Source organism: Lipomyces oligophaga, assembly GCF_038497815.1.
Source record: "Lipomyces oligophaga strain CBS 7107 unplaced genomic scaffold V1516scaffold_1, whole genome shotgun sequence".
In the NCBI taxonomy this organism is placed as follows: domain Eukaryota; kingdom Fungi; phylum Ascomycota; class Lipomycetes; order Lipomycetales; family Lipomycetaceae; genus Lipomyces; species [Lipomyces] oligophaga.
The window spans coordinates 1,651,660-1,673,246 of record NW_027117785.1 but is presented as its reverse complement, the minus strand read 5'-3'; the positions used below and the strand labels follow the sequence as shown (position 1 = coordinate 1,673,246).

The 21,587-nt window shown below is 43.1% G+C and overlaps 10 protein-coding genes across 10 annotated transcripts; 5 read left to right on the top strand and 5 right to left on the bottom strand.

Annotated features, from left to right (window-relative positions):
• The first annotated feature begins 32 nt into the window (after nt 1-32).
• V1516DRAFT_668923 (uncharacterized protein) lies at nt 33-1,205 on the top strand. Its single transcript, XM_066921085.1, has one exon. It carries the CDS (start codon nt 85-87, stop codon nt 1,132-1,134), a length of 1,050 nt encoding a protein of 349 aa, XP_066780109.1. The 5' UTR covers nt 33-84; the 3' UTR covers nt 1,135-1,205.
• Nucleotides 928-2,285, bottom strand: V1516DRAFT_668922 (uncharacterized protein). Its single transcript, XM_066921084.1, has one exon. It carries the CDS (start codon nt 2,209-2,211, stop codon nt 1,171-1,173), a length of 1,041 nt encoding a protein of 346 aa, XP_066780108.1. The 5' UTR covers nt 2,212-2,285; the 3' UTR covers nt 928-1,170.
• A 577-nt stretch (nt 2,286-2,862) lies between these two features.
• V1516DRAFT_617419 (nucleoporin subcomplex protein binding to Pom34-domain-containing protein) lies at nt 2,863-5,742 on the bottom strand (the record flags this gene model as incomplete). Its single annotated transcript, XM_066919364.1, has 2 exons — nt 2,863-3,477; nt 3,529-5,742. 2 exons carry the CDS (start codon nt 5,740-5,742, stop codon nt 2,863-2,865), a joined length of 2,829 nt encoding a protein of 942 aa, XP_066780107.1.
• A 518-nt stretch (nt 5,743-6,260) lies between these two features.
• V1516DRAFT_694255 (N-anthranilate isomerase) lies at nt 6,261-6,983 on the top strand (the record flags this gene model as incomplete). Its single annotated transcript, XM_066923939.1, has 2 exons — nt 6,261-6,435; nt 6,565-6,983. The coding sequence occupies 2 exons, from the start codon at nt 6,261-6,263 to the stop codon at nt 6,981-6,983; spliced, it is 594 nt and encodes a 197-aa protein (XP_066780106.1).
• Nucleotides 6,754-10,933, bottom strand: V1516DRAFT_632243 (Urb2/Npa2 family-domain-containing protein). Its single transcript, XM_066919964.1, has 3 exons — nt 10,640-10,933; nt 10,238-10,592; nt 6,754-10,191 (listed from the first exon to the last, which is right to left on the bottom strand). Exons 1-3 carry the CDS (start codon nt 10,870-10,872, stop codon nt 7,018-7,020), a joined length of 3,762 nt encoding a protein of 1,253 aa, XP_066780105.1. The 5' UTR covers nt 10,873-10,933; the 3' UTR covers nt 6,754-7,017.
• A 2,726-nt stretch (nt 10,934-13,659) lies between these two features.
• V1516DRAFT_645731 (YT521-B-like domain-containing protein) lies at nt 13,660-15,541 on the top strand (the record flags this gene model as incomplete). Its single annotated transcript, XM_066920178.1, has 2 exons — nt 13,660-14,328; nt 14,602-15,541. The coding sequence occupies 2 exons, from the start codon at nt 13,660-13,662 to the stop codon at nt 15,160-15,162; spliced, it is 1,230 nt and encodes a 409-aa protein (XP_066780104.1). The 3' UTR covers nt 15,163-15,541.
• Nucleotides 15,542-16,760, top strand: V1516DRAFT_668909 (uncharacterized protein). The gene is made up of 2 exons (XM_066921083.1): nt 15,542-15,627; nt 15,687-16,760. Exon 2 carries the CDS (start codon nt 15,687-15,689, stop codon nt 16,674-16,676), a length of 990 nt encoding a protein of 329 aa, XP_066780103.1. The 5' UTR covers nt 15,542-15,627; the 3' UTR covers nt 16,677-16,760.
• Nucleotides 16,701-17,895, bottom strand: V1516DRAFT_645723 (ATPase, F1 complex, gamma subunit domain-containing protein). The gene is made up of 2 exons (XM_066920177.1): nt 17,688-17,895; nt 16,701-17,616 (listed from the first exon to the last, which is right to left on the bottom strand). The coding sequence occupies exons 1-2, from the start codon at nt 17,747-17,749 to the stop codon at nt 16,800-16,802; spliced, it is 879 nt and encodes a 292-aa protein (XP_066780102.1). The 5' UTR covers nt 17,750-17,895; the 3' UTR covers nt 16,701-16,799.
• A 460-nt stretch (nt 17,896-18,355) lies between these two features.
• On the top strand, nt 18,356-19,441 carry V1516DRAFT_668905 (optic atrophy 3 protein-domain-containing protein). Its single transcript, XM_066921082.1, has 3 exons — nt 18,356-18,514; nt 18,597-18,755; nt 18,812-19,441. The coding sequence occupies exons 1-3, from the start codon at nt 18,452-18,454 to the stop codon at nt 19,241-19,243; spliced, it is 654 nt and encodes a 217-aa protein (XP_066780101.1). The 5' UTR covers nt 18,356-18,451; the 3' UTR covers nt 19,244-19,441.
• Nucleotides 19,140-21,581, bottom strand: V1516DRAFT_668902 (kinase-like domain-containing protein). The gene has a single exon (XM_066921081.1). It carries the CDS (start codon nt 21,155-21,157, stop codon nt 19,427-19,429), a length of 1,731 nt encoding a protein of 576 aa, XP_066780100.1. The 5' UTR covers nt 21,158-21,581; the 3' UTR covers nt 19,140-19,426.
• Between the last annotated feature and the right edge of the window lie 6 nt (nt 21,582-21,587).

Here is a 21,587-nt window from a genome sequence, read left to right as displayed (position 1 = left end):
TTTTCAGATTTAGGTGAAAACATTAAATATATTGTATTGTATTGTATTGTATAGTTACTGGCCATTTGCAAATCAGCCGGATAAATGGCCGAATCTGTTGTGCTGATCAAAAAAGCGGCATGTGAATTGTGTGAGGTTCGAAAACCGACTCTTAGAAGGCCGAAAACTGGGCAAAAAATCTGTCGTCCTTGTTTTTTTCATGTCTTTGAAACCGAAATTCACCACACTATTGTTTCCAACCAGCTGTTTAAACGGGGAGAGCGGGTTGCGATTGGTGCCTCAGGTGGAAAAGATTCGACTGTTTTGGCGCATGTTTTGACAACCCTAAATCGAAGATATGATTACGGAGTAGAGTTTGTTTTGTTGTCAATAGATGAAGGAATAAGAGGATACCGGGATGACTCTTTGGAGACGGTGAAACGAAATCAAGAACAGTACTCTCTTCCTTTGTCAATAGTCTCCTATTCGGAATTGTATAATGGCTGGGACATGGACGCGATAGTGACAGAGATTGGAAAAAAGAATAATTGTACCTACTGTGGTGTCTTTCGGCGACAGGCATTGGATCGAGGCGCAGGAAACTTGCAAATTTCACACGTAGTCACTGGACATAATGCAGATGATATGGCTGAAACAATTCTCATGAATATTTTAAGAGGTGACACCGCTCGTCTCGACCGCTGTACAGAAATCATCACGCAGAGTGCAGAGTCTCCGATAAAGCGAAGCAAGCCTCTCAAATACGCTTATGAGAAGGAAATCGTTCTTTATGCGCACTACAATAAATTGGATTATTTCTCGACCGAATGCCTATATTCACCAGAAGCATTTCGAGGCACAGCTCGGACGTTGATTAAGAATCTTGAGACAATTCGGCCAAGCACTATTATTGATATTATTCATTCTGGAGAGTCGTTTTTATTACATAGAGGAAACAAGGTTAGAGAATTAAAGGCTGGCGCTTGCGAGCGATGTGGATACATTTCTTCGAATCGCTTATGTAAGGCTTGCGTGTTATTGGAAGGGCTGAATGCTACGCGACCAAATGTACCTGTCGTGATTGATCATCTTCTTCAGAATAAGGAAACGACAGAAGCACTTGTGCTGAAAAAATTGGAGCATTTATCTTTTTGATCTAAGTTAGTCTATTGCATTTCTAGGCGTTTAATATTATTGATCTCTGAAAAATGAGGCGGTCTTTTCTGCTTCCAATTTCTCCATCTCGGCCACGATTTGTCGACCAATTTTTTTATCCTCGTCGGCTGCCGTAGGCAATTTTTTCACGTACTCTTTTCCCCAAACATCACAGGCAGATCCAAAATTTGTATTCTCTGACGATTCCTCTTCAGATTCAACGTGGAACAGTGCAGCATATACTGGAGCCAGTGCACCTTTATAGGCGGAGATGACGAGCCAAGGGCAGCCCAAGAATCGGACAAAATAGAACAAGACAAGCATGCCGACCGTAGTCATGAAGTTCAAATGCTCTGCAAAAATGGCAGTTTGACAGACGCCAGGATGTGTCAAGTACAAGCTAATATTGTAGTTTTGTTTCCACTCATGGGCCAGCGCGGCATGCACACATTGGACTTGTTTTTTCGAGTCTGCGTAAGAATTATCGGTCTCGACTAGCTGGATATCGCTGCCAAATGGTTTTGCCATGTTTGCTTCGACAGAGCCGATGAATATGACTCTGCCTCCATTCTGCAATGCAGATTGGAGACGATGCATTAAGACATAGTTTGCAAATACGTTGATTTGGAACACCCATCCTACTCCATCGAACGATTTTTTACCGACTCCCTCTAGCTTGAAGTCCGGCAAGGTCATCGCTCCAACTGGGTCCGTCAGTACTTGTTTCGTTGACTTTATCCAATCCAATCCTTTAAAATCGCCACCGCCAGCATTGAGAAACAAGTAGTCGATATGCGAATATCGCTCCTTCAGCAGGTCACTGACTTCACAAACCGTGGACAGATCTCCAAGATCCATAAGCACGTAGTCGAAAGATAGAAATTCATTCTTAAGTTTCTTCTGTACCATATACGCCCGCAGACGCACGATTGTATCTGCCGCTTTCCGCATATGTCTTGTCGAAATCACAATTGTGAGCGGATCCGACATGCCCATTGAGTCCAGAATTCTACAGGCTATTGTAAACCCAAGACCACTGTTCGCTCCCGTGATTACTGCCACTCGCCGTCTTTCCATTATATTAGAGACTACAGAGAATCCTAGTGTCTTAAATTGCAATTGTTATTTTGGAGATTGGTAATAAATAACAACAGTAGTTTCAAGTTAGTTTACCGCCAAAGATATTGCTCTTCGAACCCGAACCCGAACCCGACGCTGAGACCCTTCGTTCCATCAACCCGTATGAGAAGCTCAAACAGAGGAAAGACCTAAATTTCACTTTAATTTCTGAAATTGTACATCCTCACTACCTTAAGATTGACTCACAAATCATATTATTAAAATTATGCAGGTTTAGCATAATTATCTTATTTATTGATTTTCCAAGAAGAAAGAAAGCTAGAACAGTGAACCATCGTAATGAGGGATAGGTATTGTATGTTGTAATCAATCTGATTTAAATCAGTTCACAATCCCGCCTCAGATATTTCCGATGTAGCGAATGTAGAGAGCTTTGAATTTGAAGTTCAAGCTTATAAGTGAGCACGTAGATCTCGCTCCAACCCTGCATGCTATAAAGTCGGGCATTTAAGAAGTCTACTCGAAAAACTCTCGCCGCGAGTTCTCCTGGAAGGCTAGAAGATTTGTCGGTCCACAATTTAAATTATTTTGTTCTTGTAAATTATGCTTATATTTACATGTCGTCTAATATCATACATCCGCTGTCCGCTAAGTTATTCCGCCAGTATTCAAACATTCTCGTAAAATTGTTGTAATCAGGAGCATGTCTTGCTCCTGCTCTGTCATGCAATGGCCTTCATCATCCTCCTGTAGCGGATGAAATGCCGCTAGCACCTCCGGTCCAAAAATCATGTACGACCTCGACACAACTTGCTGCAGCAAATCTTGAACAGTCTTTGCAGTTTCTGAGTTGGACTTTATCATTGTCGTACTTTGGACTCCTCGAAGACATACAATCAGTAGTCGCAACAGTGGCCTGTAATTACTGTGCGAGCTTGTACTAAGAGCCTGTGCAAAATCCAGATCGACAGAATTGATCAGACTGCTTGATAGCCGTAATAAACTCTGGTAATCTACTTTATATCCTTTCAACTTGCACTTACTCGTCTCAGATGAAAGTTCTTGTAGTCGCATGGTGATCATGAAGGCTAGATTCGATCGGCCATTGACTAATGGTAAAATTAGCGGCGCCAAGACTCCTTCTTGAACGCTGATCGTCAAACATTGCTGCGCAACTTCCTCTAAAGACTTAGCAAGTTTGTGGTTATCTGCCACGTACTCCATCAATGCCACAGATAGAATCCACCATCCCCAAAAAAGATGCTTGTGTGCAATTAGTAATCTTATATCCTTTTTAGATCTTTAACAACTTACAGATTGGGCGTCTACTAGAGACAAATTTAGATTTGACTGTTCAACCTCTAACCGATAACCATCCCAAATAGGATCAGCTCTGAGCATCCAATTCATCATGGCCACATCGTATTTATATTGAACTCCATACTTCCGTTCAGAGGCAACCAAATCTGTCCGCTGAAATCGAATCAAACTGATTTCAGGCCACTTTCTCTCGAAATTCCGGTGCAGATTCCCATGTAATGAAGCTCGATATCCTTGTGTTTTGAACGCGACACTAGATAACTCGACTATTTTGCCCTCAAAATGGCGAATTAGTTCTCCGCAGCCCTTTGAACCCGGTCCTGATTTCCACAGGTGAACCGCGCATAATTGCACAGCCCGTGCCGCCACTAGTGCTTCATATGAAAACCGGACTATTGTCTCTGACGATTCCAGACCAGTAATCCGTCCACTTGATCCACGATCGATAATAGTTAACAATTTATCAACAAATCGATGCAATTTGTTGTCCTCGTCTTCCAATATTGACGTCGATAAAGTGTTTTGAGCGAAGGTCAAACTTTCAAGTAGATTTGCTGCAAACTCTGCGGGCAACCTATCTAGTGCATAGAGCTTGGACCGTAATGTATCGACTAATGGTACATTTTTGTTATCCCGGTTACTTTCTAGCTGATCTAGCTTCCCACCTTCTTGACCGGTGAGAAACAAAATCGCTAATCCTTGTTGTTTCGCTCGGAAAACTAATGTTGCAAATTTGGCAATTTCATTCTGCATCATCAGGTCGATGTCCGAGTTCAAAGCATCGGCAAGCGCGTTCGCAAAATCAACTGCACATTTCGATCCAAGATGTGCAAGTAGACTCGGTTGATCCTCTGTAGTCCATGTACTACTGACTACAGCATTAAACACTGTCATGATTCTTTGTCGAAATACACTTTCCTTTTGAAACAGGGCAACCAATTTAGGAGAAGAGATAAATAATTGCCGTTCAAGGCGTGAAGGCGGTCTGTTAGGTAACAGCGAACGTGTCCGCACAAGCTGCTCAAGAAATCTGATCGCACATTCGACCCATTCATAGGTTCGATCAAGTAACTCCTGTTCGGTGGCTAAGCTGTTCAAACTTTTGGAAGCTGCATTGATCGCTGATAGTAATGGCTGGAGACATCTCACTGATTTCCCATCTGACAAAAACCGATCAATGATAACCGAGCTGGCGGGATACAAAATTCCGTTCAGTTTCTGGGGTCCATCAGTCATTTCGTCCACAGAATATACAAGTGTCAAAACATTTATGAATATCTCAGCGATATATGTTGCAATATCGAGCCGATCGACTAAGAACTGGTACTTCCAGTAAGAAAAACTCTCGAACACGTTGACCAAATGTCGGATTAGACCCAACAGAATTTCAGATCGCTGCACAGAATCTGCGTGGGGAGCGAGTTTCGAAAATAATGCGTCAGTCACAAGATTGCTCACAAATGTAATTACTGCGAGCGTGAATCTGTAATCGCCATTGATGATTTCTACCGATGACAAAATGAATGCCGACCGGCCTCCATTTCCTGAAGGGTCACTCAAGCTCGAATTAACAAGAAAGGCCCATACATCCGCACTGCGATGGCGTATTAAAGCAGTGAAAAACTTAAGAGCAGCTACGCTCACGCCTATATTTTTGCGCGCACTGGCTTCCTCAAAAATATGTCCCACGATGGCGATAATTGAAGTATCTCGATCCAGTAGCTGTGAAACAGAGTCTAAGAGTGTTAATGCATCTTGACCTTCTAGCTGCTCGAGCATGTCTGATATTAGCAATAGGATCTCTTGCGCAACAACATCTGTTGGAGAAACGGCAGCAGTGTGCTCCAAAACGCGACCGAGAAACCCCCATCCATCGTAGTCGAATTGCCATTGAACCGTAAAATTATTAGACTCGACGGGGATTATTCGTCCGCGACTTCCCTTTCCGATAAAAATGCCACCGATACCGCTGGCTTCGTCACGAGGAGCATATAGGCAGAGATCACCAAGGAGAATGATATCATTTGGATCATCAGGCAAAACATCAAATTCCCGAAACCCGCGCGGAAGCGTCTGCATATATGTATGCATATCTGACAGAACATGATATGCTTCTGGTCCGACTTCTCGAAGAGCTTGTAAAAACGGGATAAATACCTGGGGAAACTTGCTCTGAAGTAGGAAAAAACGTGTCTCGACCGTGGCCATTAGTTGATCGTTTTCGGTCAGGGCAATTATCGAAGAACCAGAATCATTCTCAGCGGTAGAATCTTTTACTTCAATATCATCTGCATTCTCAGGAGATCCTGGATTCGACACAGTCGACACTATTGATAGTGAACTTCGTTTGTACGGCGCAGAAGAGAATTTTGATCCTGCCGTAGAGGCACTTGCAGAACTGTTTAGATTCCGTGGCCTTGTCGGGGTCTCATCCATGGCTCTTGTCCGACTGCTTTTTCTCTACCCGGGCCAAATACTCGTTCTCTGATAGGCCTCAACACTTCAGATTCGCCGAGTTGGTTGGCCGAGTGTCATGCTCTTCAGCTTGAACGCGTTGTTCTTGTTACGGTCGCATCCCCAAGAATACACGTGATCATATCACGTGTATGTCTATTGGGAGAAGTGCGAACTTGTGAGTGCGCTCGATTCTAGTCTTATATTTCAAGTCCTTTATTAGTCACTTTTTGGGGTCTGAGATACGGCAGAAAGGAATAGAAAAGAATGAAATGGCAGGAGGACATGATCCGATAGTTAAAATCTGCGGTACTAGGACAGTCGAGTCGGCCGAACTCGCGGTTGCCGTGGGAGCTAATTTGATAGGAATTATCTGTGTTCCGAATGCGAAGCGTACAGTTGATCCAGAGATAGCTCGACAGATTTCTTGTGTTGTTCGCACAGAACGTGAGAAGCGGAAACTACAGTCAAGATCGGAGTTTTCTGGGGAAATATCTGACTTGGCAGAAGCGAACAAAAGTGATGAATGGTTTATTAAAAACGCAAATGCGGTTCGTGAAAATTCGCCAATGTTAGTTGGCGTCTTCCGAAACCAACCATTAGAAGAAGTTTTACAGATACAGAAAGATTACAAAATCGATATTGTACAGCTACATGGCTCTGAACCTATCACTTGGGCATCTGAGATTCCAGTTCCAGTTATGAAGAAGTTCTCACCTGGAGACGACAACGTCATGAGTCCAGGTTTTCACGCCTTAACTTTGTTTGACGGCGGAGAAGGCGGCGAGGGTGTCCAGATAGACTGGAACGATGAACAGCTACCAAAAGAAGGCAAGTTTATGCTAGCCGGTGGCTTAACACCGGAAAACGTCGCGCAGGCGGTGAAGGTTAACAATGTCATTGGAGTTGACGTCTCAACTGGAGTCGAAACCGATGGCAAGCATGATTTGGAAAAGATTAGGTCTTTCATTATAAATGCAAAATCATTAAATTAACTTCATGTACAATAATATAAACTTTGCATGAATATCAGAGCTCTTGCCACTTTCCGAATTTTTTATAGTCGCCGTAGACTTGTTTAAACAATTCTCTAGTTGCTCGGTCAGAAGCTGAATTCGCAATATCCAGCTCTCTCTTCCCCATGGTATCAAATACAGTATATATTCCCTCTATGATTGATTTCTTTACTTCCGGCTTAAAATTGAAGGTCATACTTGCATTGCAAAATTCGAGAATTAAGAACGGGGTGTGTTTCGATAACGCTCGTCGTGCAGATCCAGACACGGATGATAAATTAGTTAATTGCCGTTTGCGTTTCCGATCGGACGAAGCGGAATTGCAAATGTTGAATAAAAGTCGTGAAAACGCATTAGCCGACCGTAGGCCACATGCACGGTCCCATTCTAACCACCGAGGCCGTTTCGTAGTCGAATGGCCCTTTGAAACAAACTTGGCTCGCTCTTGCCCAAGTGGATAGATCAAATTAAATAAGAGCTGAAAGAGTAAATTATGTCGATTCCGAAAATATCTTTTCAAATAGAAAAAGACATTGGAAGTCAGCGTACAAATAGCCACATACACTTCATCGGGTGAATACTCATCGGAGAATAGCGGGCCATGTTGGCATGTCGATAAAATCAAAAACTCCATGATTTGAATGAACGAAAATACAGATATAGCAGCCGGCTTATTTTGCACAATCTTATCTAACATACTGCAGATTTCGATAAACAGACGCGATGAAGTGATCTTTCGGCAGCTCAAAACTAGGTTTGCAGATAGCAACGCCATCTTCCGTTCAAGCAGCTGTGTCATGTCGTGATACTCTGTACAAACTACAATACAAAACAATGCAACATATTTTCTATCTTCCGATGTCCTTGACTGAGTTGTGAGTGCGAAGCTAATTTCAAACAGTTTTGTGAATACTGATTGTTCCCATAACTGAATTGATGATTTGAACAATTTTGAAATCACCTCCATGTCAATTGAATATTTAAACGATATGTCAGCAAGTGAACAAAATAGGCTTGGTAATATTATTTCACTTTCTCTCATCTCGCACGTCCCATTCTGACAAAGAATACCAAAGATTGTTTGGAGCACCAACGCGTCATGTTGGCTCTCGCTTTCCAGAGCAGCTTTCAGAGAGCAAGGAATCAACGAGAGCATTTTATCTTTCATTTGCGAGGGCAACTTAGGGCTAACTTTCATGATGTTCTGCAATGACAAGAGGGCAAGCAAGACAATCACGCAATTGTCATCATTCAGTTGTAAAATCAAATGCTTCTTGACTCTCTGCTGTATTTTGTCGTTAACGGACTCAGTTTTATATTTTAACGCTAGTCCATACAAAATCAGCACATTCTGGTCAATCTTTGAAGAATCTATCGACCGCATAACAACTGCAAAGCAAAGATCCAGCACTGTTGGAGATTGTGTTGATAGTTTGATTGAGTATTCAAAGATATGTTCAACAATTGACACGGTAAGTTTGTATAGGTGAAAGTCAGGGAATTTAGATGCAGTTTTGAATAGAGAAATTACTGATTCACCTTCTGATTGTAGCCGTGAGCTCATGTTTGGTACTTTCAGTAGCTTCAGTACTATGCTTCGAATTTTGATTAGAAGCTGCAGGTTCTGAATATTCATATCGATTGTTAGCAAGCAATCCAAAATTCTTTCGCGCGACTTCCTTTCTATCCTATCAAGTGGAAGAGCATTTAACGATTCCAACAACCGGGAGACTAGTGGAACTGATAGCTTTAAAGTGCCCTTAACGCGTTTATCCAATAGAACTACTGACGATGCGTCGATAGATGATTCTAAATTTGTTATTAATAGTTGAGTTATCAATGTCATGAAATTTCTCTGCTCGAAGGTAATCTCAGAGCCCAGTAATCGGACCCAAAGATCTTGCGATCGTGGCTCGATCTTCCAAAAAGCATTTATGATAGATTTCAAGCTTTCCGAGCTGAATCTGTGCTGAAGCAATATTATCCAACGATCAATTAGTGTCGATGCTAGCGCTATTGGCATATTTAGTTCTGTAACATTCATCCAAGATCCATCCCAGTCATCACATTGATTAGTTTTAAAAATATCCACTATCAATGCTTCTAGACTAGCAAACTCTTCTAAGTCCGGAAAAAACTCGCTCAGGCGAAACAGTAACTGAATCTGTGCAAACGCCAAAGAAGGATGTTGAATACCTTTGGAGCTAACTAGCTTGTGAATAATCTTTCGGAAATTCTCGGATTCTCCAGCTATCATGGCCGTCTCTGGCGACAGAGAGGAAATATAATATTTTAATTTCCAAGCAATGAAAGTAGACTTTAGTTCTTTGGAGGAAATGCTCTTGTACAAAGCCTTGATCCGATCTGCAGAAATGGAGATAATCGCTACAGAATCAGTTTTCAGAGATATCGCAATCACGATAGCTGTCAACGGAAATAAATCTGGAACCTGTATAGATTTGTTTGGATCCTCGACTAAAATAGATATCCATCGAATTAACTCACGAGTAGTGACATTTTGCGCCAGCAGACTAGCTGTTTGGCGCAACAATGCCTCTGAACTCCAAACTCTAGCCTCTGATGATTTAGAAGCCTTTCTCCAGATGTTAATGAATTGTAACAAATCGCGAACTTTCGCAAATGAATCTGCCATATTATATAAAAATGAAATTGATGATTCCGAGTCGCTAGAAATAGTACTTAAGATATCTTCAATGGAAGGAAAAACAGCGTCGGGATCTATTTCTAAAAGTAACTGAGCCAATTCCCAGTCTTGATAATTCTCAGCAGATCGTAAAGCTTTACACAAGATGCTTGAAGGAAGCTGGACATTGTGGTTTAACGCGTCAAGTAGAAATAGTTTGGAATTCTCCGGGGAAAACTCAAGAAACGAAGTCACAAGCGCAGACATTTGTGCCTCCTGATGTGTGCGTTCAAGTTTGGAAAGACCGAGAATGAGGATATGTGAAAGAAACTGACCATGTTGGTTAATGTCTGGAATACGGGATAGTAAATTAAACAGATGCGCAAATGGTGTTTCATCGGGATTGATCCGAATGACTGAAGGACTAAAGACAATGTCGCGCACAGCATCCGAAAGTCGTTGATAAAGCTTAGAAGAAGTATCCAGAGAAAGCAAAAGAGTGAAAGCTGAATCGAAGTTGGAGGCAAAAAAAGAAGCTGAGATCTTGATAGATTAGATAGAATTGATAGAGTGGAATAGCGAGATTTACCTTTTTAAAGCTGGAAACACCATAAAGAGAATCATCATATAAAGAGAACACTCCTGTTGCGCAGTCATCTTCGGTCAGTGCATGATACTGGATAGCTAGTTGTATATAGCTCGAAATTATCGGGACCAGAATGTCCACCGTGAACCGAAGCATTATTCTCTCATGGTCGAGGGAAATGAGATGAAGTGCGCGAAACACTTGGACTAATAGTGAAGGATCTAAGTTCGTTTCTAGTTTAAATTTGGATAAGATGCTATTAAATGACTCCAGGAATTTGTGTCGGTAAAAGATTTGAGCTCGAGTATGAGCGTCTAACGACGGCCACAGAGACCTAAACATTATCCAGAAGTGCGGTCTTCACGATCAGTACAATAGCAACAATAATATAGCAGTCTAACCTACGATGAATATCCTATTTCTATACGGTCAAACCACCAATCCAAAAGAAATTCTAGTCTTTTGGGGAAATATAGCGTAGGATATCTATTCTCCAGTAAATTTGCAGCAAACAGCAGAGCAGGTGAGAGGTCCTTTGACTTTGATCTGAGGAAACGAGAAGCATTTTCGGAGCAGCTAAAGGCCGAGTCCGGAATTTCAGACTCGGAAATTTCGTTATAATTGATTTTCGAAAGCATCAGAACCGATGGACCGATTGAACTGTGAATTAGTAGGCCGTCTAGTTTTCTCAAACTGCTTTAAGAATATTTTTGAAAGGTAGATTGGGAGTTTCATTCCAGAATAATGAGGTTGTCCAGAATGCGAATTTAAACGATTTTGGCCGATTTATGAGATACATTGATAATATGCTGTAAAGATGTTGAATTTTTTGAGAACAATGATAAAACTATAGATTGGCTATGTGGAAGAGCCGAAAGGAGTACAAATAGTGGACTTTCGATTGAAGAAGTCGGTAATCCTAGTGTGAACATCAGTGCGAAATTTACGATGTGTGTTGTACCAACAGTAGAAGCCTTTTGCAGATACCAATGCAGATTTAAGAACAAAAAAGCATTCTGTGTGGCAGTTGAATTTTCTATTGCTTAGCTAACCATTACGTTAAACTGATACTTGCTCGCTACTGGCTCTTCCTACTCGAATGGACTTGAACAAATGTTCCAGCCCAATTATCGGATGTGATTGATATGTCAGTATTTGAAATATGTTAACTTAAAAAGACTGGTTGTTTTGCTAAATGATGTAAGTACTGAAAAAAGAAACTGTCGGCAAGCTTGGCAAAGAAACATGTCTACGATTATTGAAATTTGCTGCAGCTTGAACTGCAGGCGTCAGCTAGATGATCAATACTTAAAAAGATTGGCTATTCTATATGTTCAGACGATAAAATCGATAAAACCAAGCTTTCAAGCATCTGATAGCGCTCAAAACTTAGGTTTCTTCGATTTAAACAACTAACTTTCAAGTAACCACTTTGTAAAACGCAAATTTCTCAATTTTATAGCCACGCAAACCTCATATTAACAATTCAGAGAAATAGCAATATACTTTTCTCGCTAAATGAGGCATGCAAAAACTCATAACGATTGATACAATTAAACTTCTCCGTTTGCAGAGTCAGTGGAATTCGGGCGACAAGCTATGGCTGATATTTAATATCCCATTTTTTATCCTGCAACTGCAACACCTCGCCTGGAATACCAAATTAGGAAGCCACTGGGCCTTACAATGCTTGCTCAAAATATTGAGTTTCTAAAGCAAGTCTCGATCTTCACGTAAACTCACAATATAAAATCTCTTGATAATTCGGAATTCAAAATACTGCTATGCAAGTTGATAGAAAGTAACCAGAAAACGATGAAAATCGAACTCGGTACAAACGCCCAAGGTACAGTCTGTGTCAGCGTGCATGCGTATATACGTGCATGCAAGGATCGTCTATCTCTCTCATTTCTATCTCTCAGATCTCAATCGATTAGTTCTCCCTGCTGTGGTTCTACACATTTTTCATCATTCTGCTGTTTCCAGCAGATGCCCAGGTCATGGTATTGCCTAAATTCTAGCATTATAGACTCGCTAATTTAGGGCTTGTTCGCCTTTCGTTCTAACTCACCCGTCGTTGTCGGCCGAATTACCGATCCTGCTAGCTCTACCTGGGGCGCAATTACTCCCAATTTGCACCGCTGAAGCTCTTACATATAGCTGATTGTGCTTGAATTTGGGCTTGTTTAGCAGCATTACAGGCGTCTTTCACAAATCTACTCTAGCTTGCTTAATTGTTGCTCATTTCTCGTGGGCACTCTGCTGCTTAGGCTTGCTTGCTTGCTTCGCACCAAGCACCGATCGCGACATCAGCGCTACCACGCAACTTTACTCATCCCATCTTATCTCCCAATCTTCACGCTCGCTCACCCCGTCAGTCTACTCCTCCTCCCTCCAATCTCTCCGATCTAAATCGGTTGTTAATTCCGCTTCTTTGTTTCCATCTGTCGTTCCTTTATTTCCTCCCTCACACTGCCGATCTAATGAACTACTCGTACTATCCCGTCTACTCGCCTGTTCCTTCTTCGTCTAGTGCTCCGCCGACCGCTGTCACGGCCCCGTCCGCTTCTTCATCTCCTGCTCCTGCCCATGCTACTCCTGTCCAGATTCCTGCCGCTCTCCCGGCTTCTACAACTCTTTTACCACAGGTTGCTGGTGCGATTCCTCCTACTTCGGCTTATATTCCTTACACGTATGGTCCTCAACCACCATATTACTCGCCATACACGCCGATCTATCCTCAGGCGCTGCCTCCCCAGTCCACGCCTCGGTCTTCCCGTATAAACTCGTCCAGCTCCGTTACTTCCGCTTCAACTGCATCTTCACAGCAGCAATCGCGCGCTTCAGCGCCCTCTTCCATGAATATGCCTCGTCGACAGTCATCTATCGATCAACAGCAATATATTCCTTCCAATCTGCTCGAGTCTCATCAGTCCTCACCTCAGCAGCAGCATATCCAACCCTTCGCGCCTTCCCATAATCAGCATGCTGCTTCCGGAGCCACGCCCTCAGCTATTCCTTTGAATCAAATACCTCTCAGTTCTTCGACACAGCACTATCCGCATCTTCAGCAACAATATCCCCCAACAATAATTGCGCCGTCCGCAGTCGGAAGATTCCAACCACAATACTACCAATTTCCTACCGGACCTATAATGGCGTCTATACCAAATCCTTTTTTATCTCAAGTACTTCAGCCACCCATATCACATAAAATTCAAAATCAAATGCAAATCCCTGGCCCTGGAGGCGGCGGAAATGGCGGTAGTGGAGGTCCCACGACAATGATGCCCGGTCAGCAATACAACTTTCATAGTCCGCAGCACCATTTCCACCACCATCACCACAACGCTGGTCACCACCGTCATTTTCATTCTTTTGGAAATTCTCATGGGTCAGCTTCAGGGTCTACACCGAATTCAGGAATGTCAGCGTCCGCACCCTCGATTCCTCGCGGTCCACCATGTAAGCCCAAGCAGTCGGGTCACGCGCTGTGGGTAGGCAATCTACCACCGCCCATGACGGTTCTGAATTTGCGGGACATGTTCGCGTCATCTGAGATTGAGTCTGTGTTTTTAATTTCAAAATCTAGCTGTGCATTTGTCAACTATACATCAGATCATGCTGTTCGCGATGCTCTCGAGAAATTCAAGCGTACTGGAGGAATTTTCAACGGTACTAAACTAGTAGCTCGACTTCAGAGAGGATCACTTGCGGAACGATCAGCAGCAATTTCCCCAGGAACAAGCGAGCTGCATGAAGATTTATCGGAATTGGTCACAACCTCAGTTGAGGAAGGCCAAGCAGAAGGAAATGAAGCTAATTCGAACAGTTCTTTGGGAGTTTCCGGAATCAGACCACACAGATCTGCCTCATATTTCATAGTCAAGTCATTGACAGTGCAAGATCTGGAGCTGTCAGTCAAGACTGGCGTGTGGACGACGCAAACACATAACGAACCGGTGCTGAATGAGGCGTACAAATCGTCCGATGTTGTGTATTTGATATTTTCGGCAAACAAGTCAGGAGAATATTTTGGATATGCACGGATGGCAGGACCAATTGATCCGCAGGATGCGCCAAGCTTAGATCAGGTGCAAGCAATTAGCGAGATCGCAACGACGGAGATACCAGTAACAGATACGCAAGAAACAGAAGGGGGACAGGGTTCAGAAGAAAAAAGTGTGGATGAGGCGGAAGAAAGAGTAGAAAGAGAAAGAGAGGGAGAAGAAGATGATGATGATGATAGTTCGAGCATCAAGTCGCCTGCAGGATCAGAGATGTCTACGATGTCTGCGCCAGCTAGAGGGCAGGTGACTCCCGGCTCGCCGGCGGGGACGGGCGAGTCTGCACGGACACTGGCCGAGTATCCCGTTTACGAATATTTACCAAAGACCACATACACGCCCGCGTCGGAAATAGCACCAGCAGGACGAATAATAGACGATTCGTCGCGGGGTACGATATTTTGGGAGGTTGTCTCAGAGTCTACAGGGACAGATGAAAATAGCGCTGCGGACACAGGAGTGAGTAAAATAGCAGGAGGTAGTAGTCGAGAAGGTGGGAGAGGTGGCGTCAGTGGAAGTGAGTCCTCTAAACCGTGGGGCACACCATTCAAAGTGATTTGGATGTCTACGAATCGGGTGTCCTTTATGCGGACGCGGATGCTGAGAAATCCTTGGAATGACCATCGAGAAGTCAAGGTCGCACGGGATGGCACTGAGCTTGAGCCGACTGTGGGAGAAAAAGTTCTAGAATTGTTTGAATCTGAGAAGCCATTAGGAACGACTTTGGCATCTTCAATGAATGTGACTGCGACTAGAAGTGATGAGCGGGGAGGCGAGATTGAGCCAGCCTCCACGCCTGAACCAAGTATGCCACTGCCTGGGATGGTGATCGTGGAGTCACCAGTGGTTAGTAATGAATGAAGAATAGAGATTTATGACTTGCATTATCCGGAAGGAAGAGCTAGATAAGGAATATACTGGCAAGTATATAATTATAATTACATAATCCTGTTGAGGTGGAAGGTTAGGGAGAAGATAGGTGATAAGGCGATAAGATAAGTGGATACGTTGAGTCAAGAGAGGAGGCGACGATTGAAGGAGCGGAAAGGTGAAAGGAGAGCAGTAAATTGATTTAAAAATATTATGAACTTATGTAATTGAGTAGATAGTAATTATATTATAATGTAAATTGGCATTGATATTGGCACTGGAATTAGAGCTGCTAAATGGAAGGTCACCCCAGGACCCGATTGGACTGGGCCTCCGGGCAAGTATTCGGGTCTGTTCTCTTTCTTTCGGTGTCTTAATTTCTTAATTCTCTTACTAGTATCGACTGACTCACCACTTCAATTATCAATCAATTGACCGATTTGATTCATTTGTAAGGTAAATAATTAATCAATTCAATATCAATATTCGAGCAACGTCACAATTGACTCTTCTAGATGCCTTTTTCGTACGTTCCAAACTACTACGACTTTCCTCGAGAGTTCCGAGGATATGGAGAGAACCCGCCAAACTTCAAATGGCCTGGCAACCCTAAGATTGTAATCAACTTCGTGGTGAACTACGAGGAAGGTGCAGAGAATACTATTGAGAATGGAGATCCAGCTTCAGAGCAGTACATTTGGGAACTGCCATATGTTCCACATGTGGGCAAGCGATCGTATGACTGTGAGTCTGATTTCGAGTACGGGTCTCGAGCTGGAGTCTGGCGATTGCTGCGACTGTTCAAGAAACATAATTACAAGTTTACAACGTTTGCTGTCGGTAAAGCGTTTGAGTTGCTTCCGGACGTTCCCAAGGCAATCAAGCGTGATGGCCATGAAATCGCCTCCCACTGCTACCGCTGGTGGGATTTTTCAAAACTTTCACCCGAAGAAGAGAAGAAAGTTATTAAGCAAAATATGGAGAGTCTTAAGGCTACCACCGGCGAGTACCCCAAGGGCTGGTATTATGCGCGTTGTTCCCAGCATTCGCGCAGACTGGTCTACGATGTTCATCAAGAACTCAACGCTCCTCTGCTCTGGATTGCAGACGCATACGCAGACGACCTGCCCTACTGGACACCGGTCCCGCGCACGAAAGACGCTATTCTCATGATACCGTACTCGTACGATTGCAATGATGCAAGATTCCATATGCCAACTGGGTGGTCGTCGACTGATGATTTCTATAATCACTTGCAGTATGCTTTCGATACCCTCTATGAAGAAGGTTGCGAGGGAACTCCGAAAATGATGACCGTAGCTCTACACACCCGTGTCGTGGGAAAACCTGGCCGCTTCCAGGCGCTCGTCAAATTCATGGATTATATTGCAAAGAAAGACGGCGTTTGGGTCGCAACTCGTGAAGAGATTGCCGATCATTTCAAAAAGGTAAATCCATGGGAAGAACCAGCTCAGGCTCTTGCTTATGGTCCTGATAAGCCCTGATTGACCCTTATTACTTTTTTTTATTTGATCTGTTCTGTGCTTTGTTTCTCTTAATATTCAATACAAAAATATTTCTAAACAAAATGACTTTATTGTCTACCAAATTTCAAATAGTATTAAGTTTTACTCCAAAGAAGAGGCACCGGTAATAATATCGACCAATTCATTGGTAATGACTGCCTGTCTAGTACGATTGTACAAAATCGAATACTTTCCAATCATATCGCCAGCGTTCTTGGAAGCATTATCCATAGCAGATCTTCGCGCAGACTGTTCACAAGCGTAGCCCTCAGCAAGAGCCCAGTAGATAGCGTTGGCAAGCGAAAACTCGGTCAGATCAGAAGCAAGATCCTCTTCAACTTCATAAGCAGAAAAGTTTGGAGCAGAAGTAAGCTCCTCAGCAGTAAATGCGGGAACGGATGTTGGTTCAAAAGAGATACCCGACTTAAATTGATTGTAGAAGATCTCAATCTTGTCGTAAGATTTCCCAAGCTTAGTGATTTCATCGGCCACAACCAACGCCTCCAAAAACGTAGGAACTTCTTTTCCGATCTGGTTGAATGAAAGCACGATGTTGCTTGACCAAGTACGAGCAAGCTGGATCTTCGCCTTATCACCAAGGATTACGATATCAGACTCGGGTTCGACAGAGAGACGGGCTCGAACAGCCTTAGAGATCTGCGAGTGAATACCTCCGCAAAGCCCTTTATCCGAAGACGAAACAATAATGAGCTTAGAACCAGTCTCAGGAGCAACTGCCTCAGACTTAGCAAAAACCTCATTTGAAGTCTCACCGTAGTTACGAGACTCGGTCATCGCACGCTGCGCCCGTGAGAGCTTGGTAGACGCGACAATCTTCATCGTGTTTGTGATCTTCTCGATGTTCTTAATCGACTTCAAACGCGATTCAATTTCACGAAGAGTAGCGTAGTTATTAGCACTAAATATTGTTATTAGCTGATTGATGTAAAGAATATAACCAAATCTCGACCAAAGTTTCGCAAAACTCACCGAACAGAAAGCTGTTTCGCAACCTGCGAAACAGGACGAACAGACGAGCGAACGAACGACATGATTGACTATTCCGGAAGACGAAGACGAATGCAATTGAATCAACTAGAATCGGGGCCGAATTGTGTAACAATTCCGTTAATGTTCGTTGAGATGCTGAAATCGACAGGAGAAAATGTAGGAAGCGACGTCCCGGGTCGTCCGCAGTGCTCCTGAAGTTTAGAGACTTGTGCATGCCCTTGAGTACAACAGAAAATAGTACCAAATTAAAGTACCCATATATATATTATATTAGTAAGCTTGTCATGGGGATATTTCAACGAGTCTGTCCTGATGCTTGATTGGCTAGCCTTGTTATCAATCCCTTGGAAATGTAACAAACATCGATTTTTGCTAAACATCGATTATAGCAATCGATTGTTGGCTACACCAACTGATGATCCTGCACCCTAACATAGTCTTTCCGCCTAATTCCAAGTGAATTATTTGATCGGTAAATGGTCATAATTCAATAGTAGAATATCAATGTATTAATATATGTTTTTCGACAATGTAACGCTAATTCAATTTTTTCGCCAAAATTGTGCGGAAGTGTCTCATCGTAGTTATCCCAGCCGCCGCATCCTCAATTCATATCGAACAAGAACCTGATATCCAAATGTCCAGATGTCCAAATATTTGCCCCTTACTTCTATTCCAAATATTCACAGTTTCTTAATTGTCAGTTCTTGGTCAACGACTAATTACAGAGGGTTGACGCCTGAATGTCGGCTATAGCGCTAAAAATCAGCGCGTTGGCAATACGGACAATTGCAAAGCCAATTGCTGTAAGCAACCACCCCTGATCTAAAGATATTAAGCGCCCGTAAGGCTTTGTCAAATGTCGTGTTCTAACAACAGCATTCGCAGAATTCCGTGAAGGCTCGTGCAAAAGTCCACGGTCCGTTCCGAAGAGCCTGTATTGGAGTTGCACAGATTCTGCATTCTTCAGATGTAAGAATGAGACAAAAGCTGCTTGGCTCGAACGTCAAAATCCGGCCATTGAATGATGCTAAAGCGATCGAAATGGTGAGTTGATGAAATAAAAATAAGCATTATTTAAAATATATTCTAAATTACTTAAGGGTGCGAACTTTCTTTCGGAATCAGTCCTGTTCGGTGTTGCTGCCGGCGTAGTCATCTTTGAGACTGTGCGGTCAAGTCGCAAGGAAACAGCGCGACGCGAAGGAGTGAATGACGAGATTGCTAGTTTACGCGAACAGATCGAGCAATTAAAAATGGCAATAGTGCGGATTTCCCCGAGTGATGCGACCTCTCTTGGGATCGTTGATTTCAGTCCGAAGTCAGCCCCGCCAACTGGTCTTAAACGGGATATAATCAACGACGTCGTCATCATTCCGTCGCGATATCCTAAAGATCACGTCGCTGCATTAACTAGTAACAGTTTTGTTCATGCGCACGAGCAAACCCCACAATCGTCTGCTTCATCTTCTTTCCAATCTCTGCCAAACAGTCTTATCTTGTTCATCAAACAAATCATCTCATTGTCAAAATAGTTATAACCCGGCTTTCAACTCCTCTATTCCTTTTCATCTCATTTATCCTTCTGAGTTTACAATAGACGAAATCACAAATCAATACAAGTATAATATAATATGATATGATATCCAAATTTAATAATCCCAAATATAATGCAACTCCTCATCGCAGATAGTATCAATAATAGTTTACAATAAAATTTAGCAATCCTTTTCTACCCTTTCAAAAACATCGCTTCGCATCAGTGATCCTATGTCTGGACGTTGTTCCGGATCCATCGTAAGACAAACTTCAACAAACTTCACAATTTTGTCTGCAAACTCAGTCGGACAGGACTGCCTAAGAGTGTCGACATCCCAGTCGCCAACGAGAATGAGTTGCTGTAACTTTGGTAGAAATGAGTGCGCAAAGGGAAGAATTGAAGTAAATAAAGTGTATGTGAATACTCCAATAGCCCAAATATCTTGTTTAGAAGAAACAGGTTGAGGTGTAGTACTGTCCCGTGGAACTAACAGCTCTGGCGGTAAAAACGGAACTGAGCCGGTAAGATCAAGCTCTGTAGACTGGGACGCACAAGAGCTGATTGAGCTAGTCATAAACGGCTCCGATGTTTCGCTTGGAGACACAGATCGGCTTCCAGGCTCTATTGTCTGATCCAGAAGCGTACTATCGCAGCCCACAGATGACTGATCACTAGTTTCCGTAGGCATGAATTGTGCCATCCCAAAATCGGCTAACAAGAGCTTTGCTCGCTCAATTGACCGCCCACCAGCCAGAACTCCAGAAGCAATATCGTCAACAATTTCTTCTTGAATATGAAGTAGGCAGTTTTCAGGCTTGATATCGCCGTGAACAATCCGGAGGTCTTGATGCAAAAATCGAATTGCACTGCACAGTTCCCATACCCAGCGAAGTTTTACGCTAGTAGAAATCGACTCAGTCAAGGTATTAATTCGTTGTTTATACACTACCGCATCAAAAACCGATCCTAAATTCGCGTACTCCATAAAACAAAAGAAGGCGAAATCTGTCTCATGCACAGAGATGAGACGGAGAATATGCGGATGTGAAGGGACAACACAGCGCCATACAGTCAATTCATGATCCAGATCTGCTTGAGCTTGCTCACTTTGAGATTTGCGAACTATTTTGACTGCGTGTGTCACTTTGCGTCCATCGACTATTGTATGAGCCTTTCTAACCGTACTAAAGCCTCCATAACCTAATGCAGAACCCATAACATAATCGGCCACCTCCTGGCCTTCATCGTCAGGATCAGGTTCACTGATGTCGCCTCCACGAGAATTAAATCGAGCTAAAAATCGGGCTGCTGGGGAGTCGGGATCAGACTCGTTACCCCCCGTGGAATTTTGACGACTAGACCACGATCGTCGAGTATTTCGTCTTGGGCGGGGATTTCGCCAAGAATACTGGCGTCCCGGCTTCCCTGATTCAAAAGGTGAAGTCGTGCTGTCCAGACTGGCATCATCGATACTGTTCCGTAAAGATGCTGACCGCTTCACTCGTTCTACGGTCTCAGAGTCATCGCTAGATAAGTTGTCAACAAATTCTACCGCTGCGGAGGCAGACATTATTCGCCGTGTATGATCCGGATCAGTATTTGAGGGACTTCCAAAAGTCATTGTCGGCGTGTCGTCAGCGGAGAAGGTCTTCCGTGCTTCGTTAGCCCAAATCTGAATATGCAAAGGAATTTTCGGCGAAAATGGGGATGCCTTAGTTTTATTTTCGACAGGAAGAGTATGTGGACTAACATCTGCGACTGCCCTATCGAAAGGTCTCAGACGAGGCACAGATATCGTCGAGACATTATCTAAGTCGGCCACGGGCTGTGCGAGTGATAACTTATCGATATCTGCAATATTTGTTGGCGACATGACAATTTTTGCCTGCGATGAACTAATTTTGGGCATTGACTAAAAATGACAAAATTCAGGATTAGCTGCAGATTCGTCCAAAAAACAAATCAATAGTTTCACGCACTTCATTGGTGTCCATGTTTGTTAACTGTCGGGTAGGTAGCTCGATCAGACTAGGTCTAAGAAAGACAAGGACCTTGATGACGTTCTGCAAAACACTGTATATGCGCAAGAAAAAGATATTGAAACGAAAGTCAATACCGAGAGCGGGATCGGGCTCACCGCATGAAAAGTATTTCTCGAGTAAAATCTTGACTCTACCCACAGGGCAGAGAATAATGGTTCAATCTACAAGATTTTTGCACTATTCACCTTCTGCACTTGTGCTCTCTGAATTTGTGATAAGTCTCGATTTAGTTCCTCAAAAGTTCCGCTTTTCTTCACACTTCCACCGAAATTCTCCCTCGTGTCTCTTTCGTACTCG

Excerpts from the sequence above, each read along its gene's own strand:
- V1516DRAFT_668923 (XM_066921085.1), top strand. The coding sequence starts at position 85 with ATGGCCGAATCTGTTGTGCTGATCAAAAAAGCGGCATGTGAATTGTGT.
- V1516DRAFT_668922 (XM_066921084.1), bottom strand. The coding sequence starts at position 2,211 with ATGGAAAGACGGCGAGTGGCAGTAATCACGGGAGCGAACAGTGGTCTT.
- V1516DRAFT_632243 (XM_066919964.1), bottom strand. The coding sequence starts at position 10,872 with ATGCTTTCGAAAATCAATTATAACGAAATTTCCGAGTCTGAAATTCCG. Across the intron at positions 10,593-10,639 it reads ATAGAAATAGGATATTCATC|ACCGCACTTCTGGATAATGT; the intron begins GTAGGTTAGACT and ends CTGATCGTGAAG. Across the intron at positions 10,192-10,237 it reads GTGTTTCCAGCTTTAAAAAG|ATCTCAGCTTCTTTTTTTGC; the intron begins GTAAATCTCGCT and ends TAATCTATCAAG.
- V1516DRAFT_668909 (XM_066921083.1), top strand. The coding sequence starts at position 15,687 with ATGCCTTTTTCGTACGTTCCAAACTACTACGACTTTCCTCGAGAGTTC.
- V1516DRAFT_645723 (XM_066920177.1), bottom strand. The coding sequence starts at position 17,749 with ATGTCGTTCGTTCGCTCGTCTGTTCGTCCTGTTTCGCAGGTTGCGAAA. Across the intron at positions 17,617-17,687 it reads GCGAAACAGCTTTCTGTTCG|TGCTAATAACTACGCTACTC; the intron begins GTGAGTTTTGCG and ends AACAATATTTAG.
- V1516DRAFT_668905 (XM_066921082.1), top strand. The coding sequence starts at position 18,452 with ATGTCGGCTATAGCGCTAAAAATCAGCGCGTTGGCAATACGGACAATT. Across the intron at positions 18,515-18,596 it reads CAATTGCAAAGCCAATTGCT|AATTCCGTGAAGGCTCGTGC; the intron begins GTAAGCAACCAC and ends CAGCATTCGCAG. Across the intron at positions 18,756-18,811 it reads ATGCTAAAGCGATCGAAATG|GGTGCGAACTTTCTTTCGGA; the intron begins GTGAGTTGATGA and ends AAATTACTTAAG.
- V1516DRAFT_668902 (XM_066921081.1), bottom strand. The coding sequence starts at position 21,157 with ATGCCCAAAATTAGTTCATCGCAGGCAAAAATTGTCATGTCGCCAACA.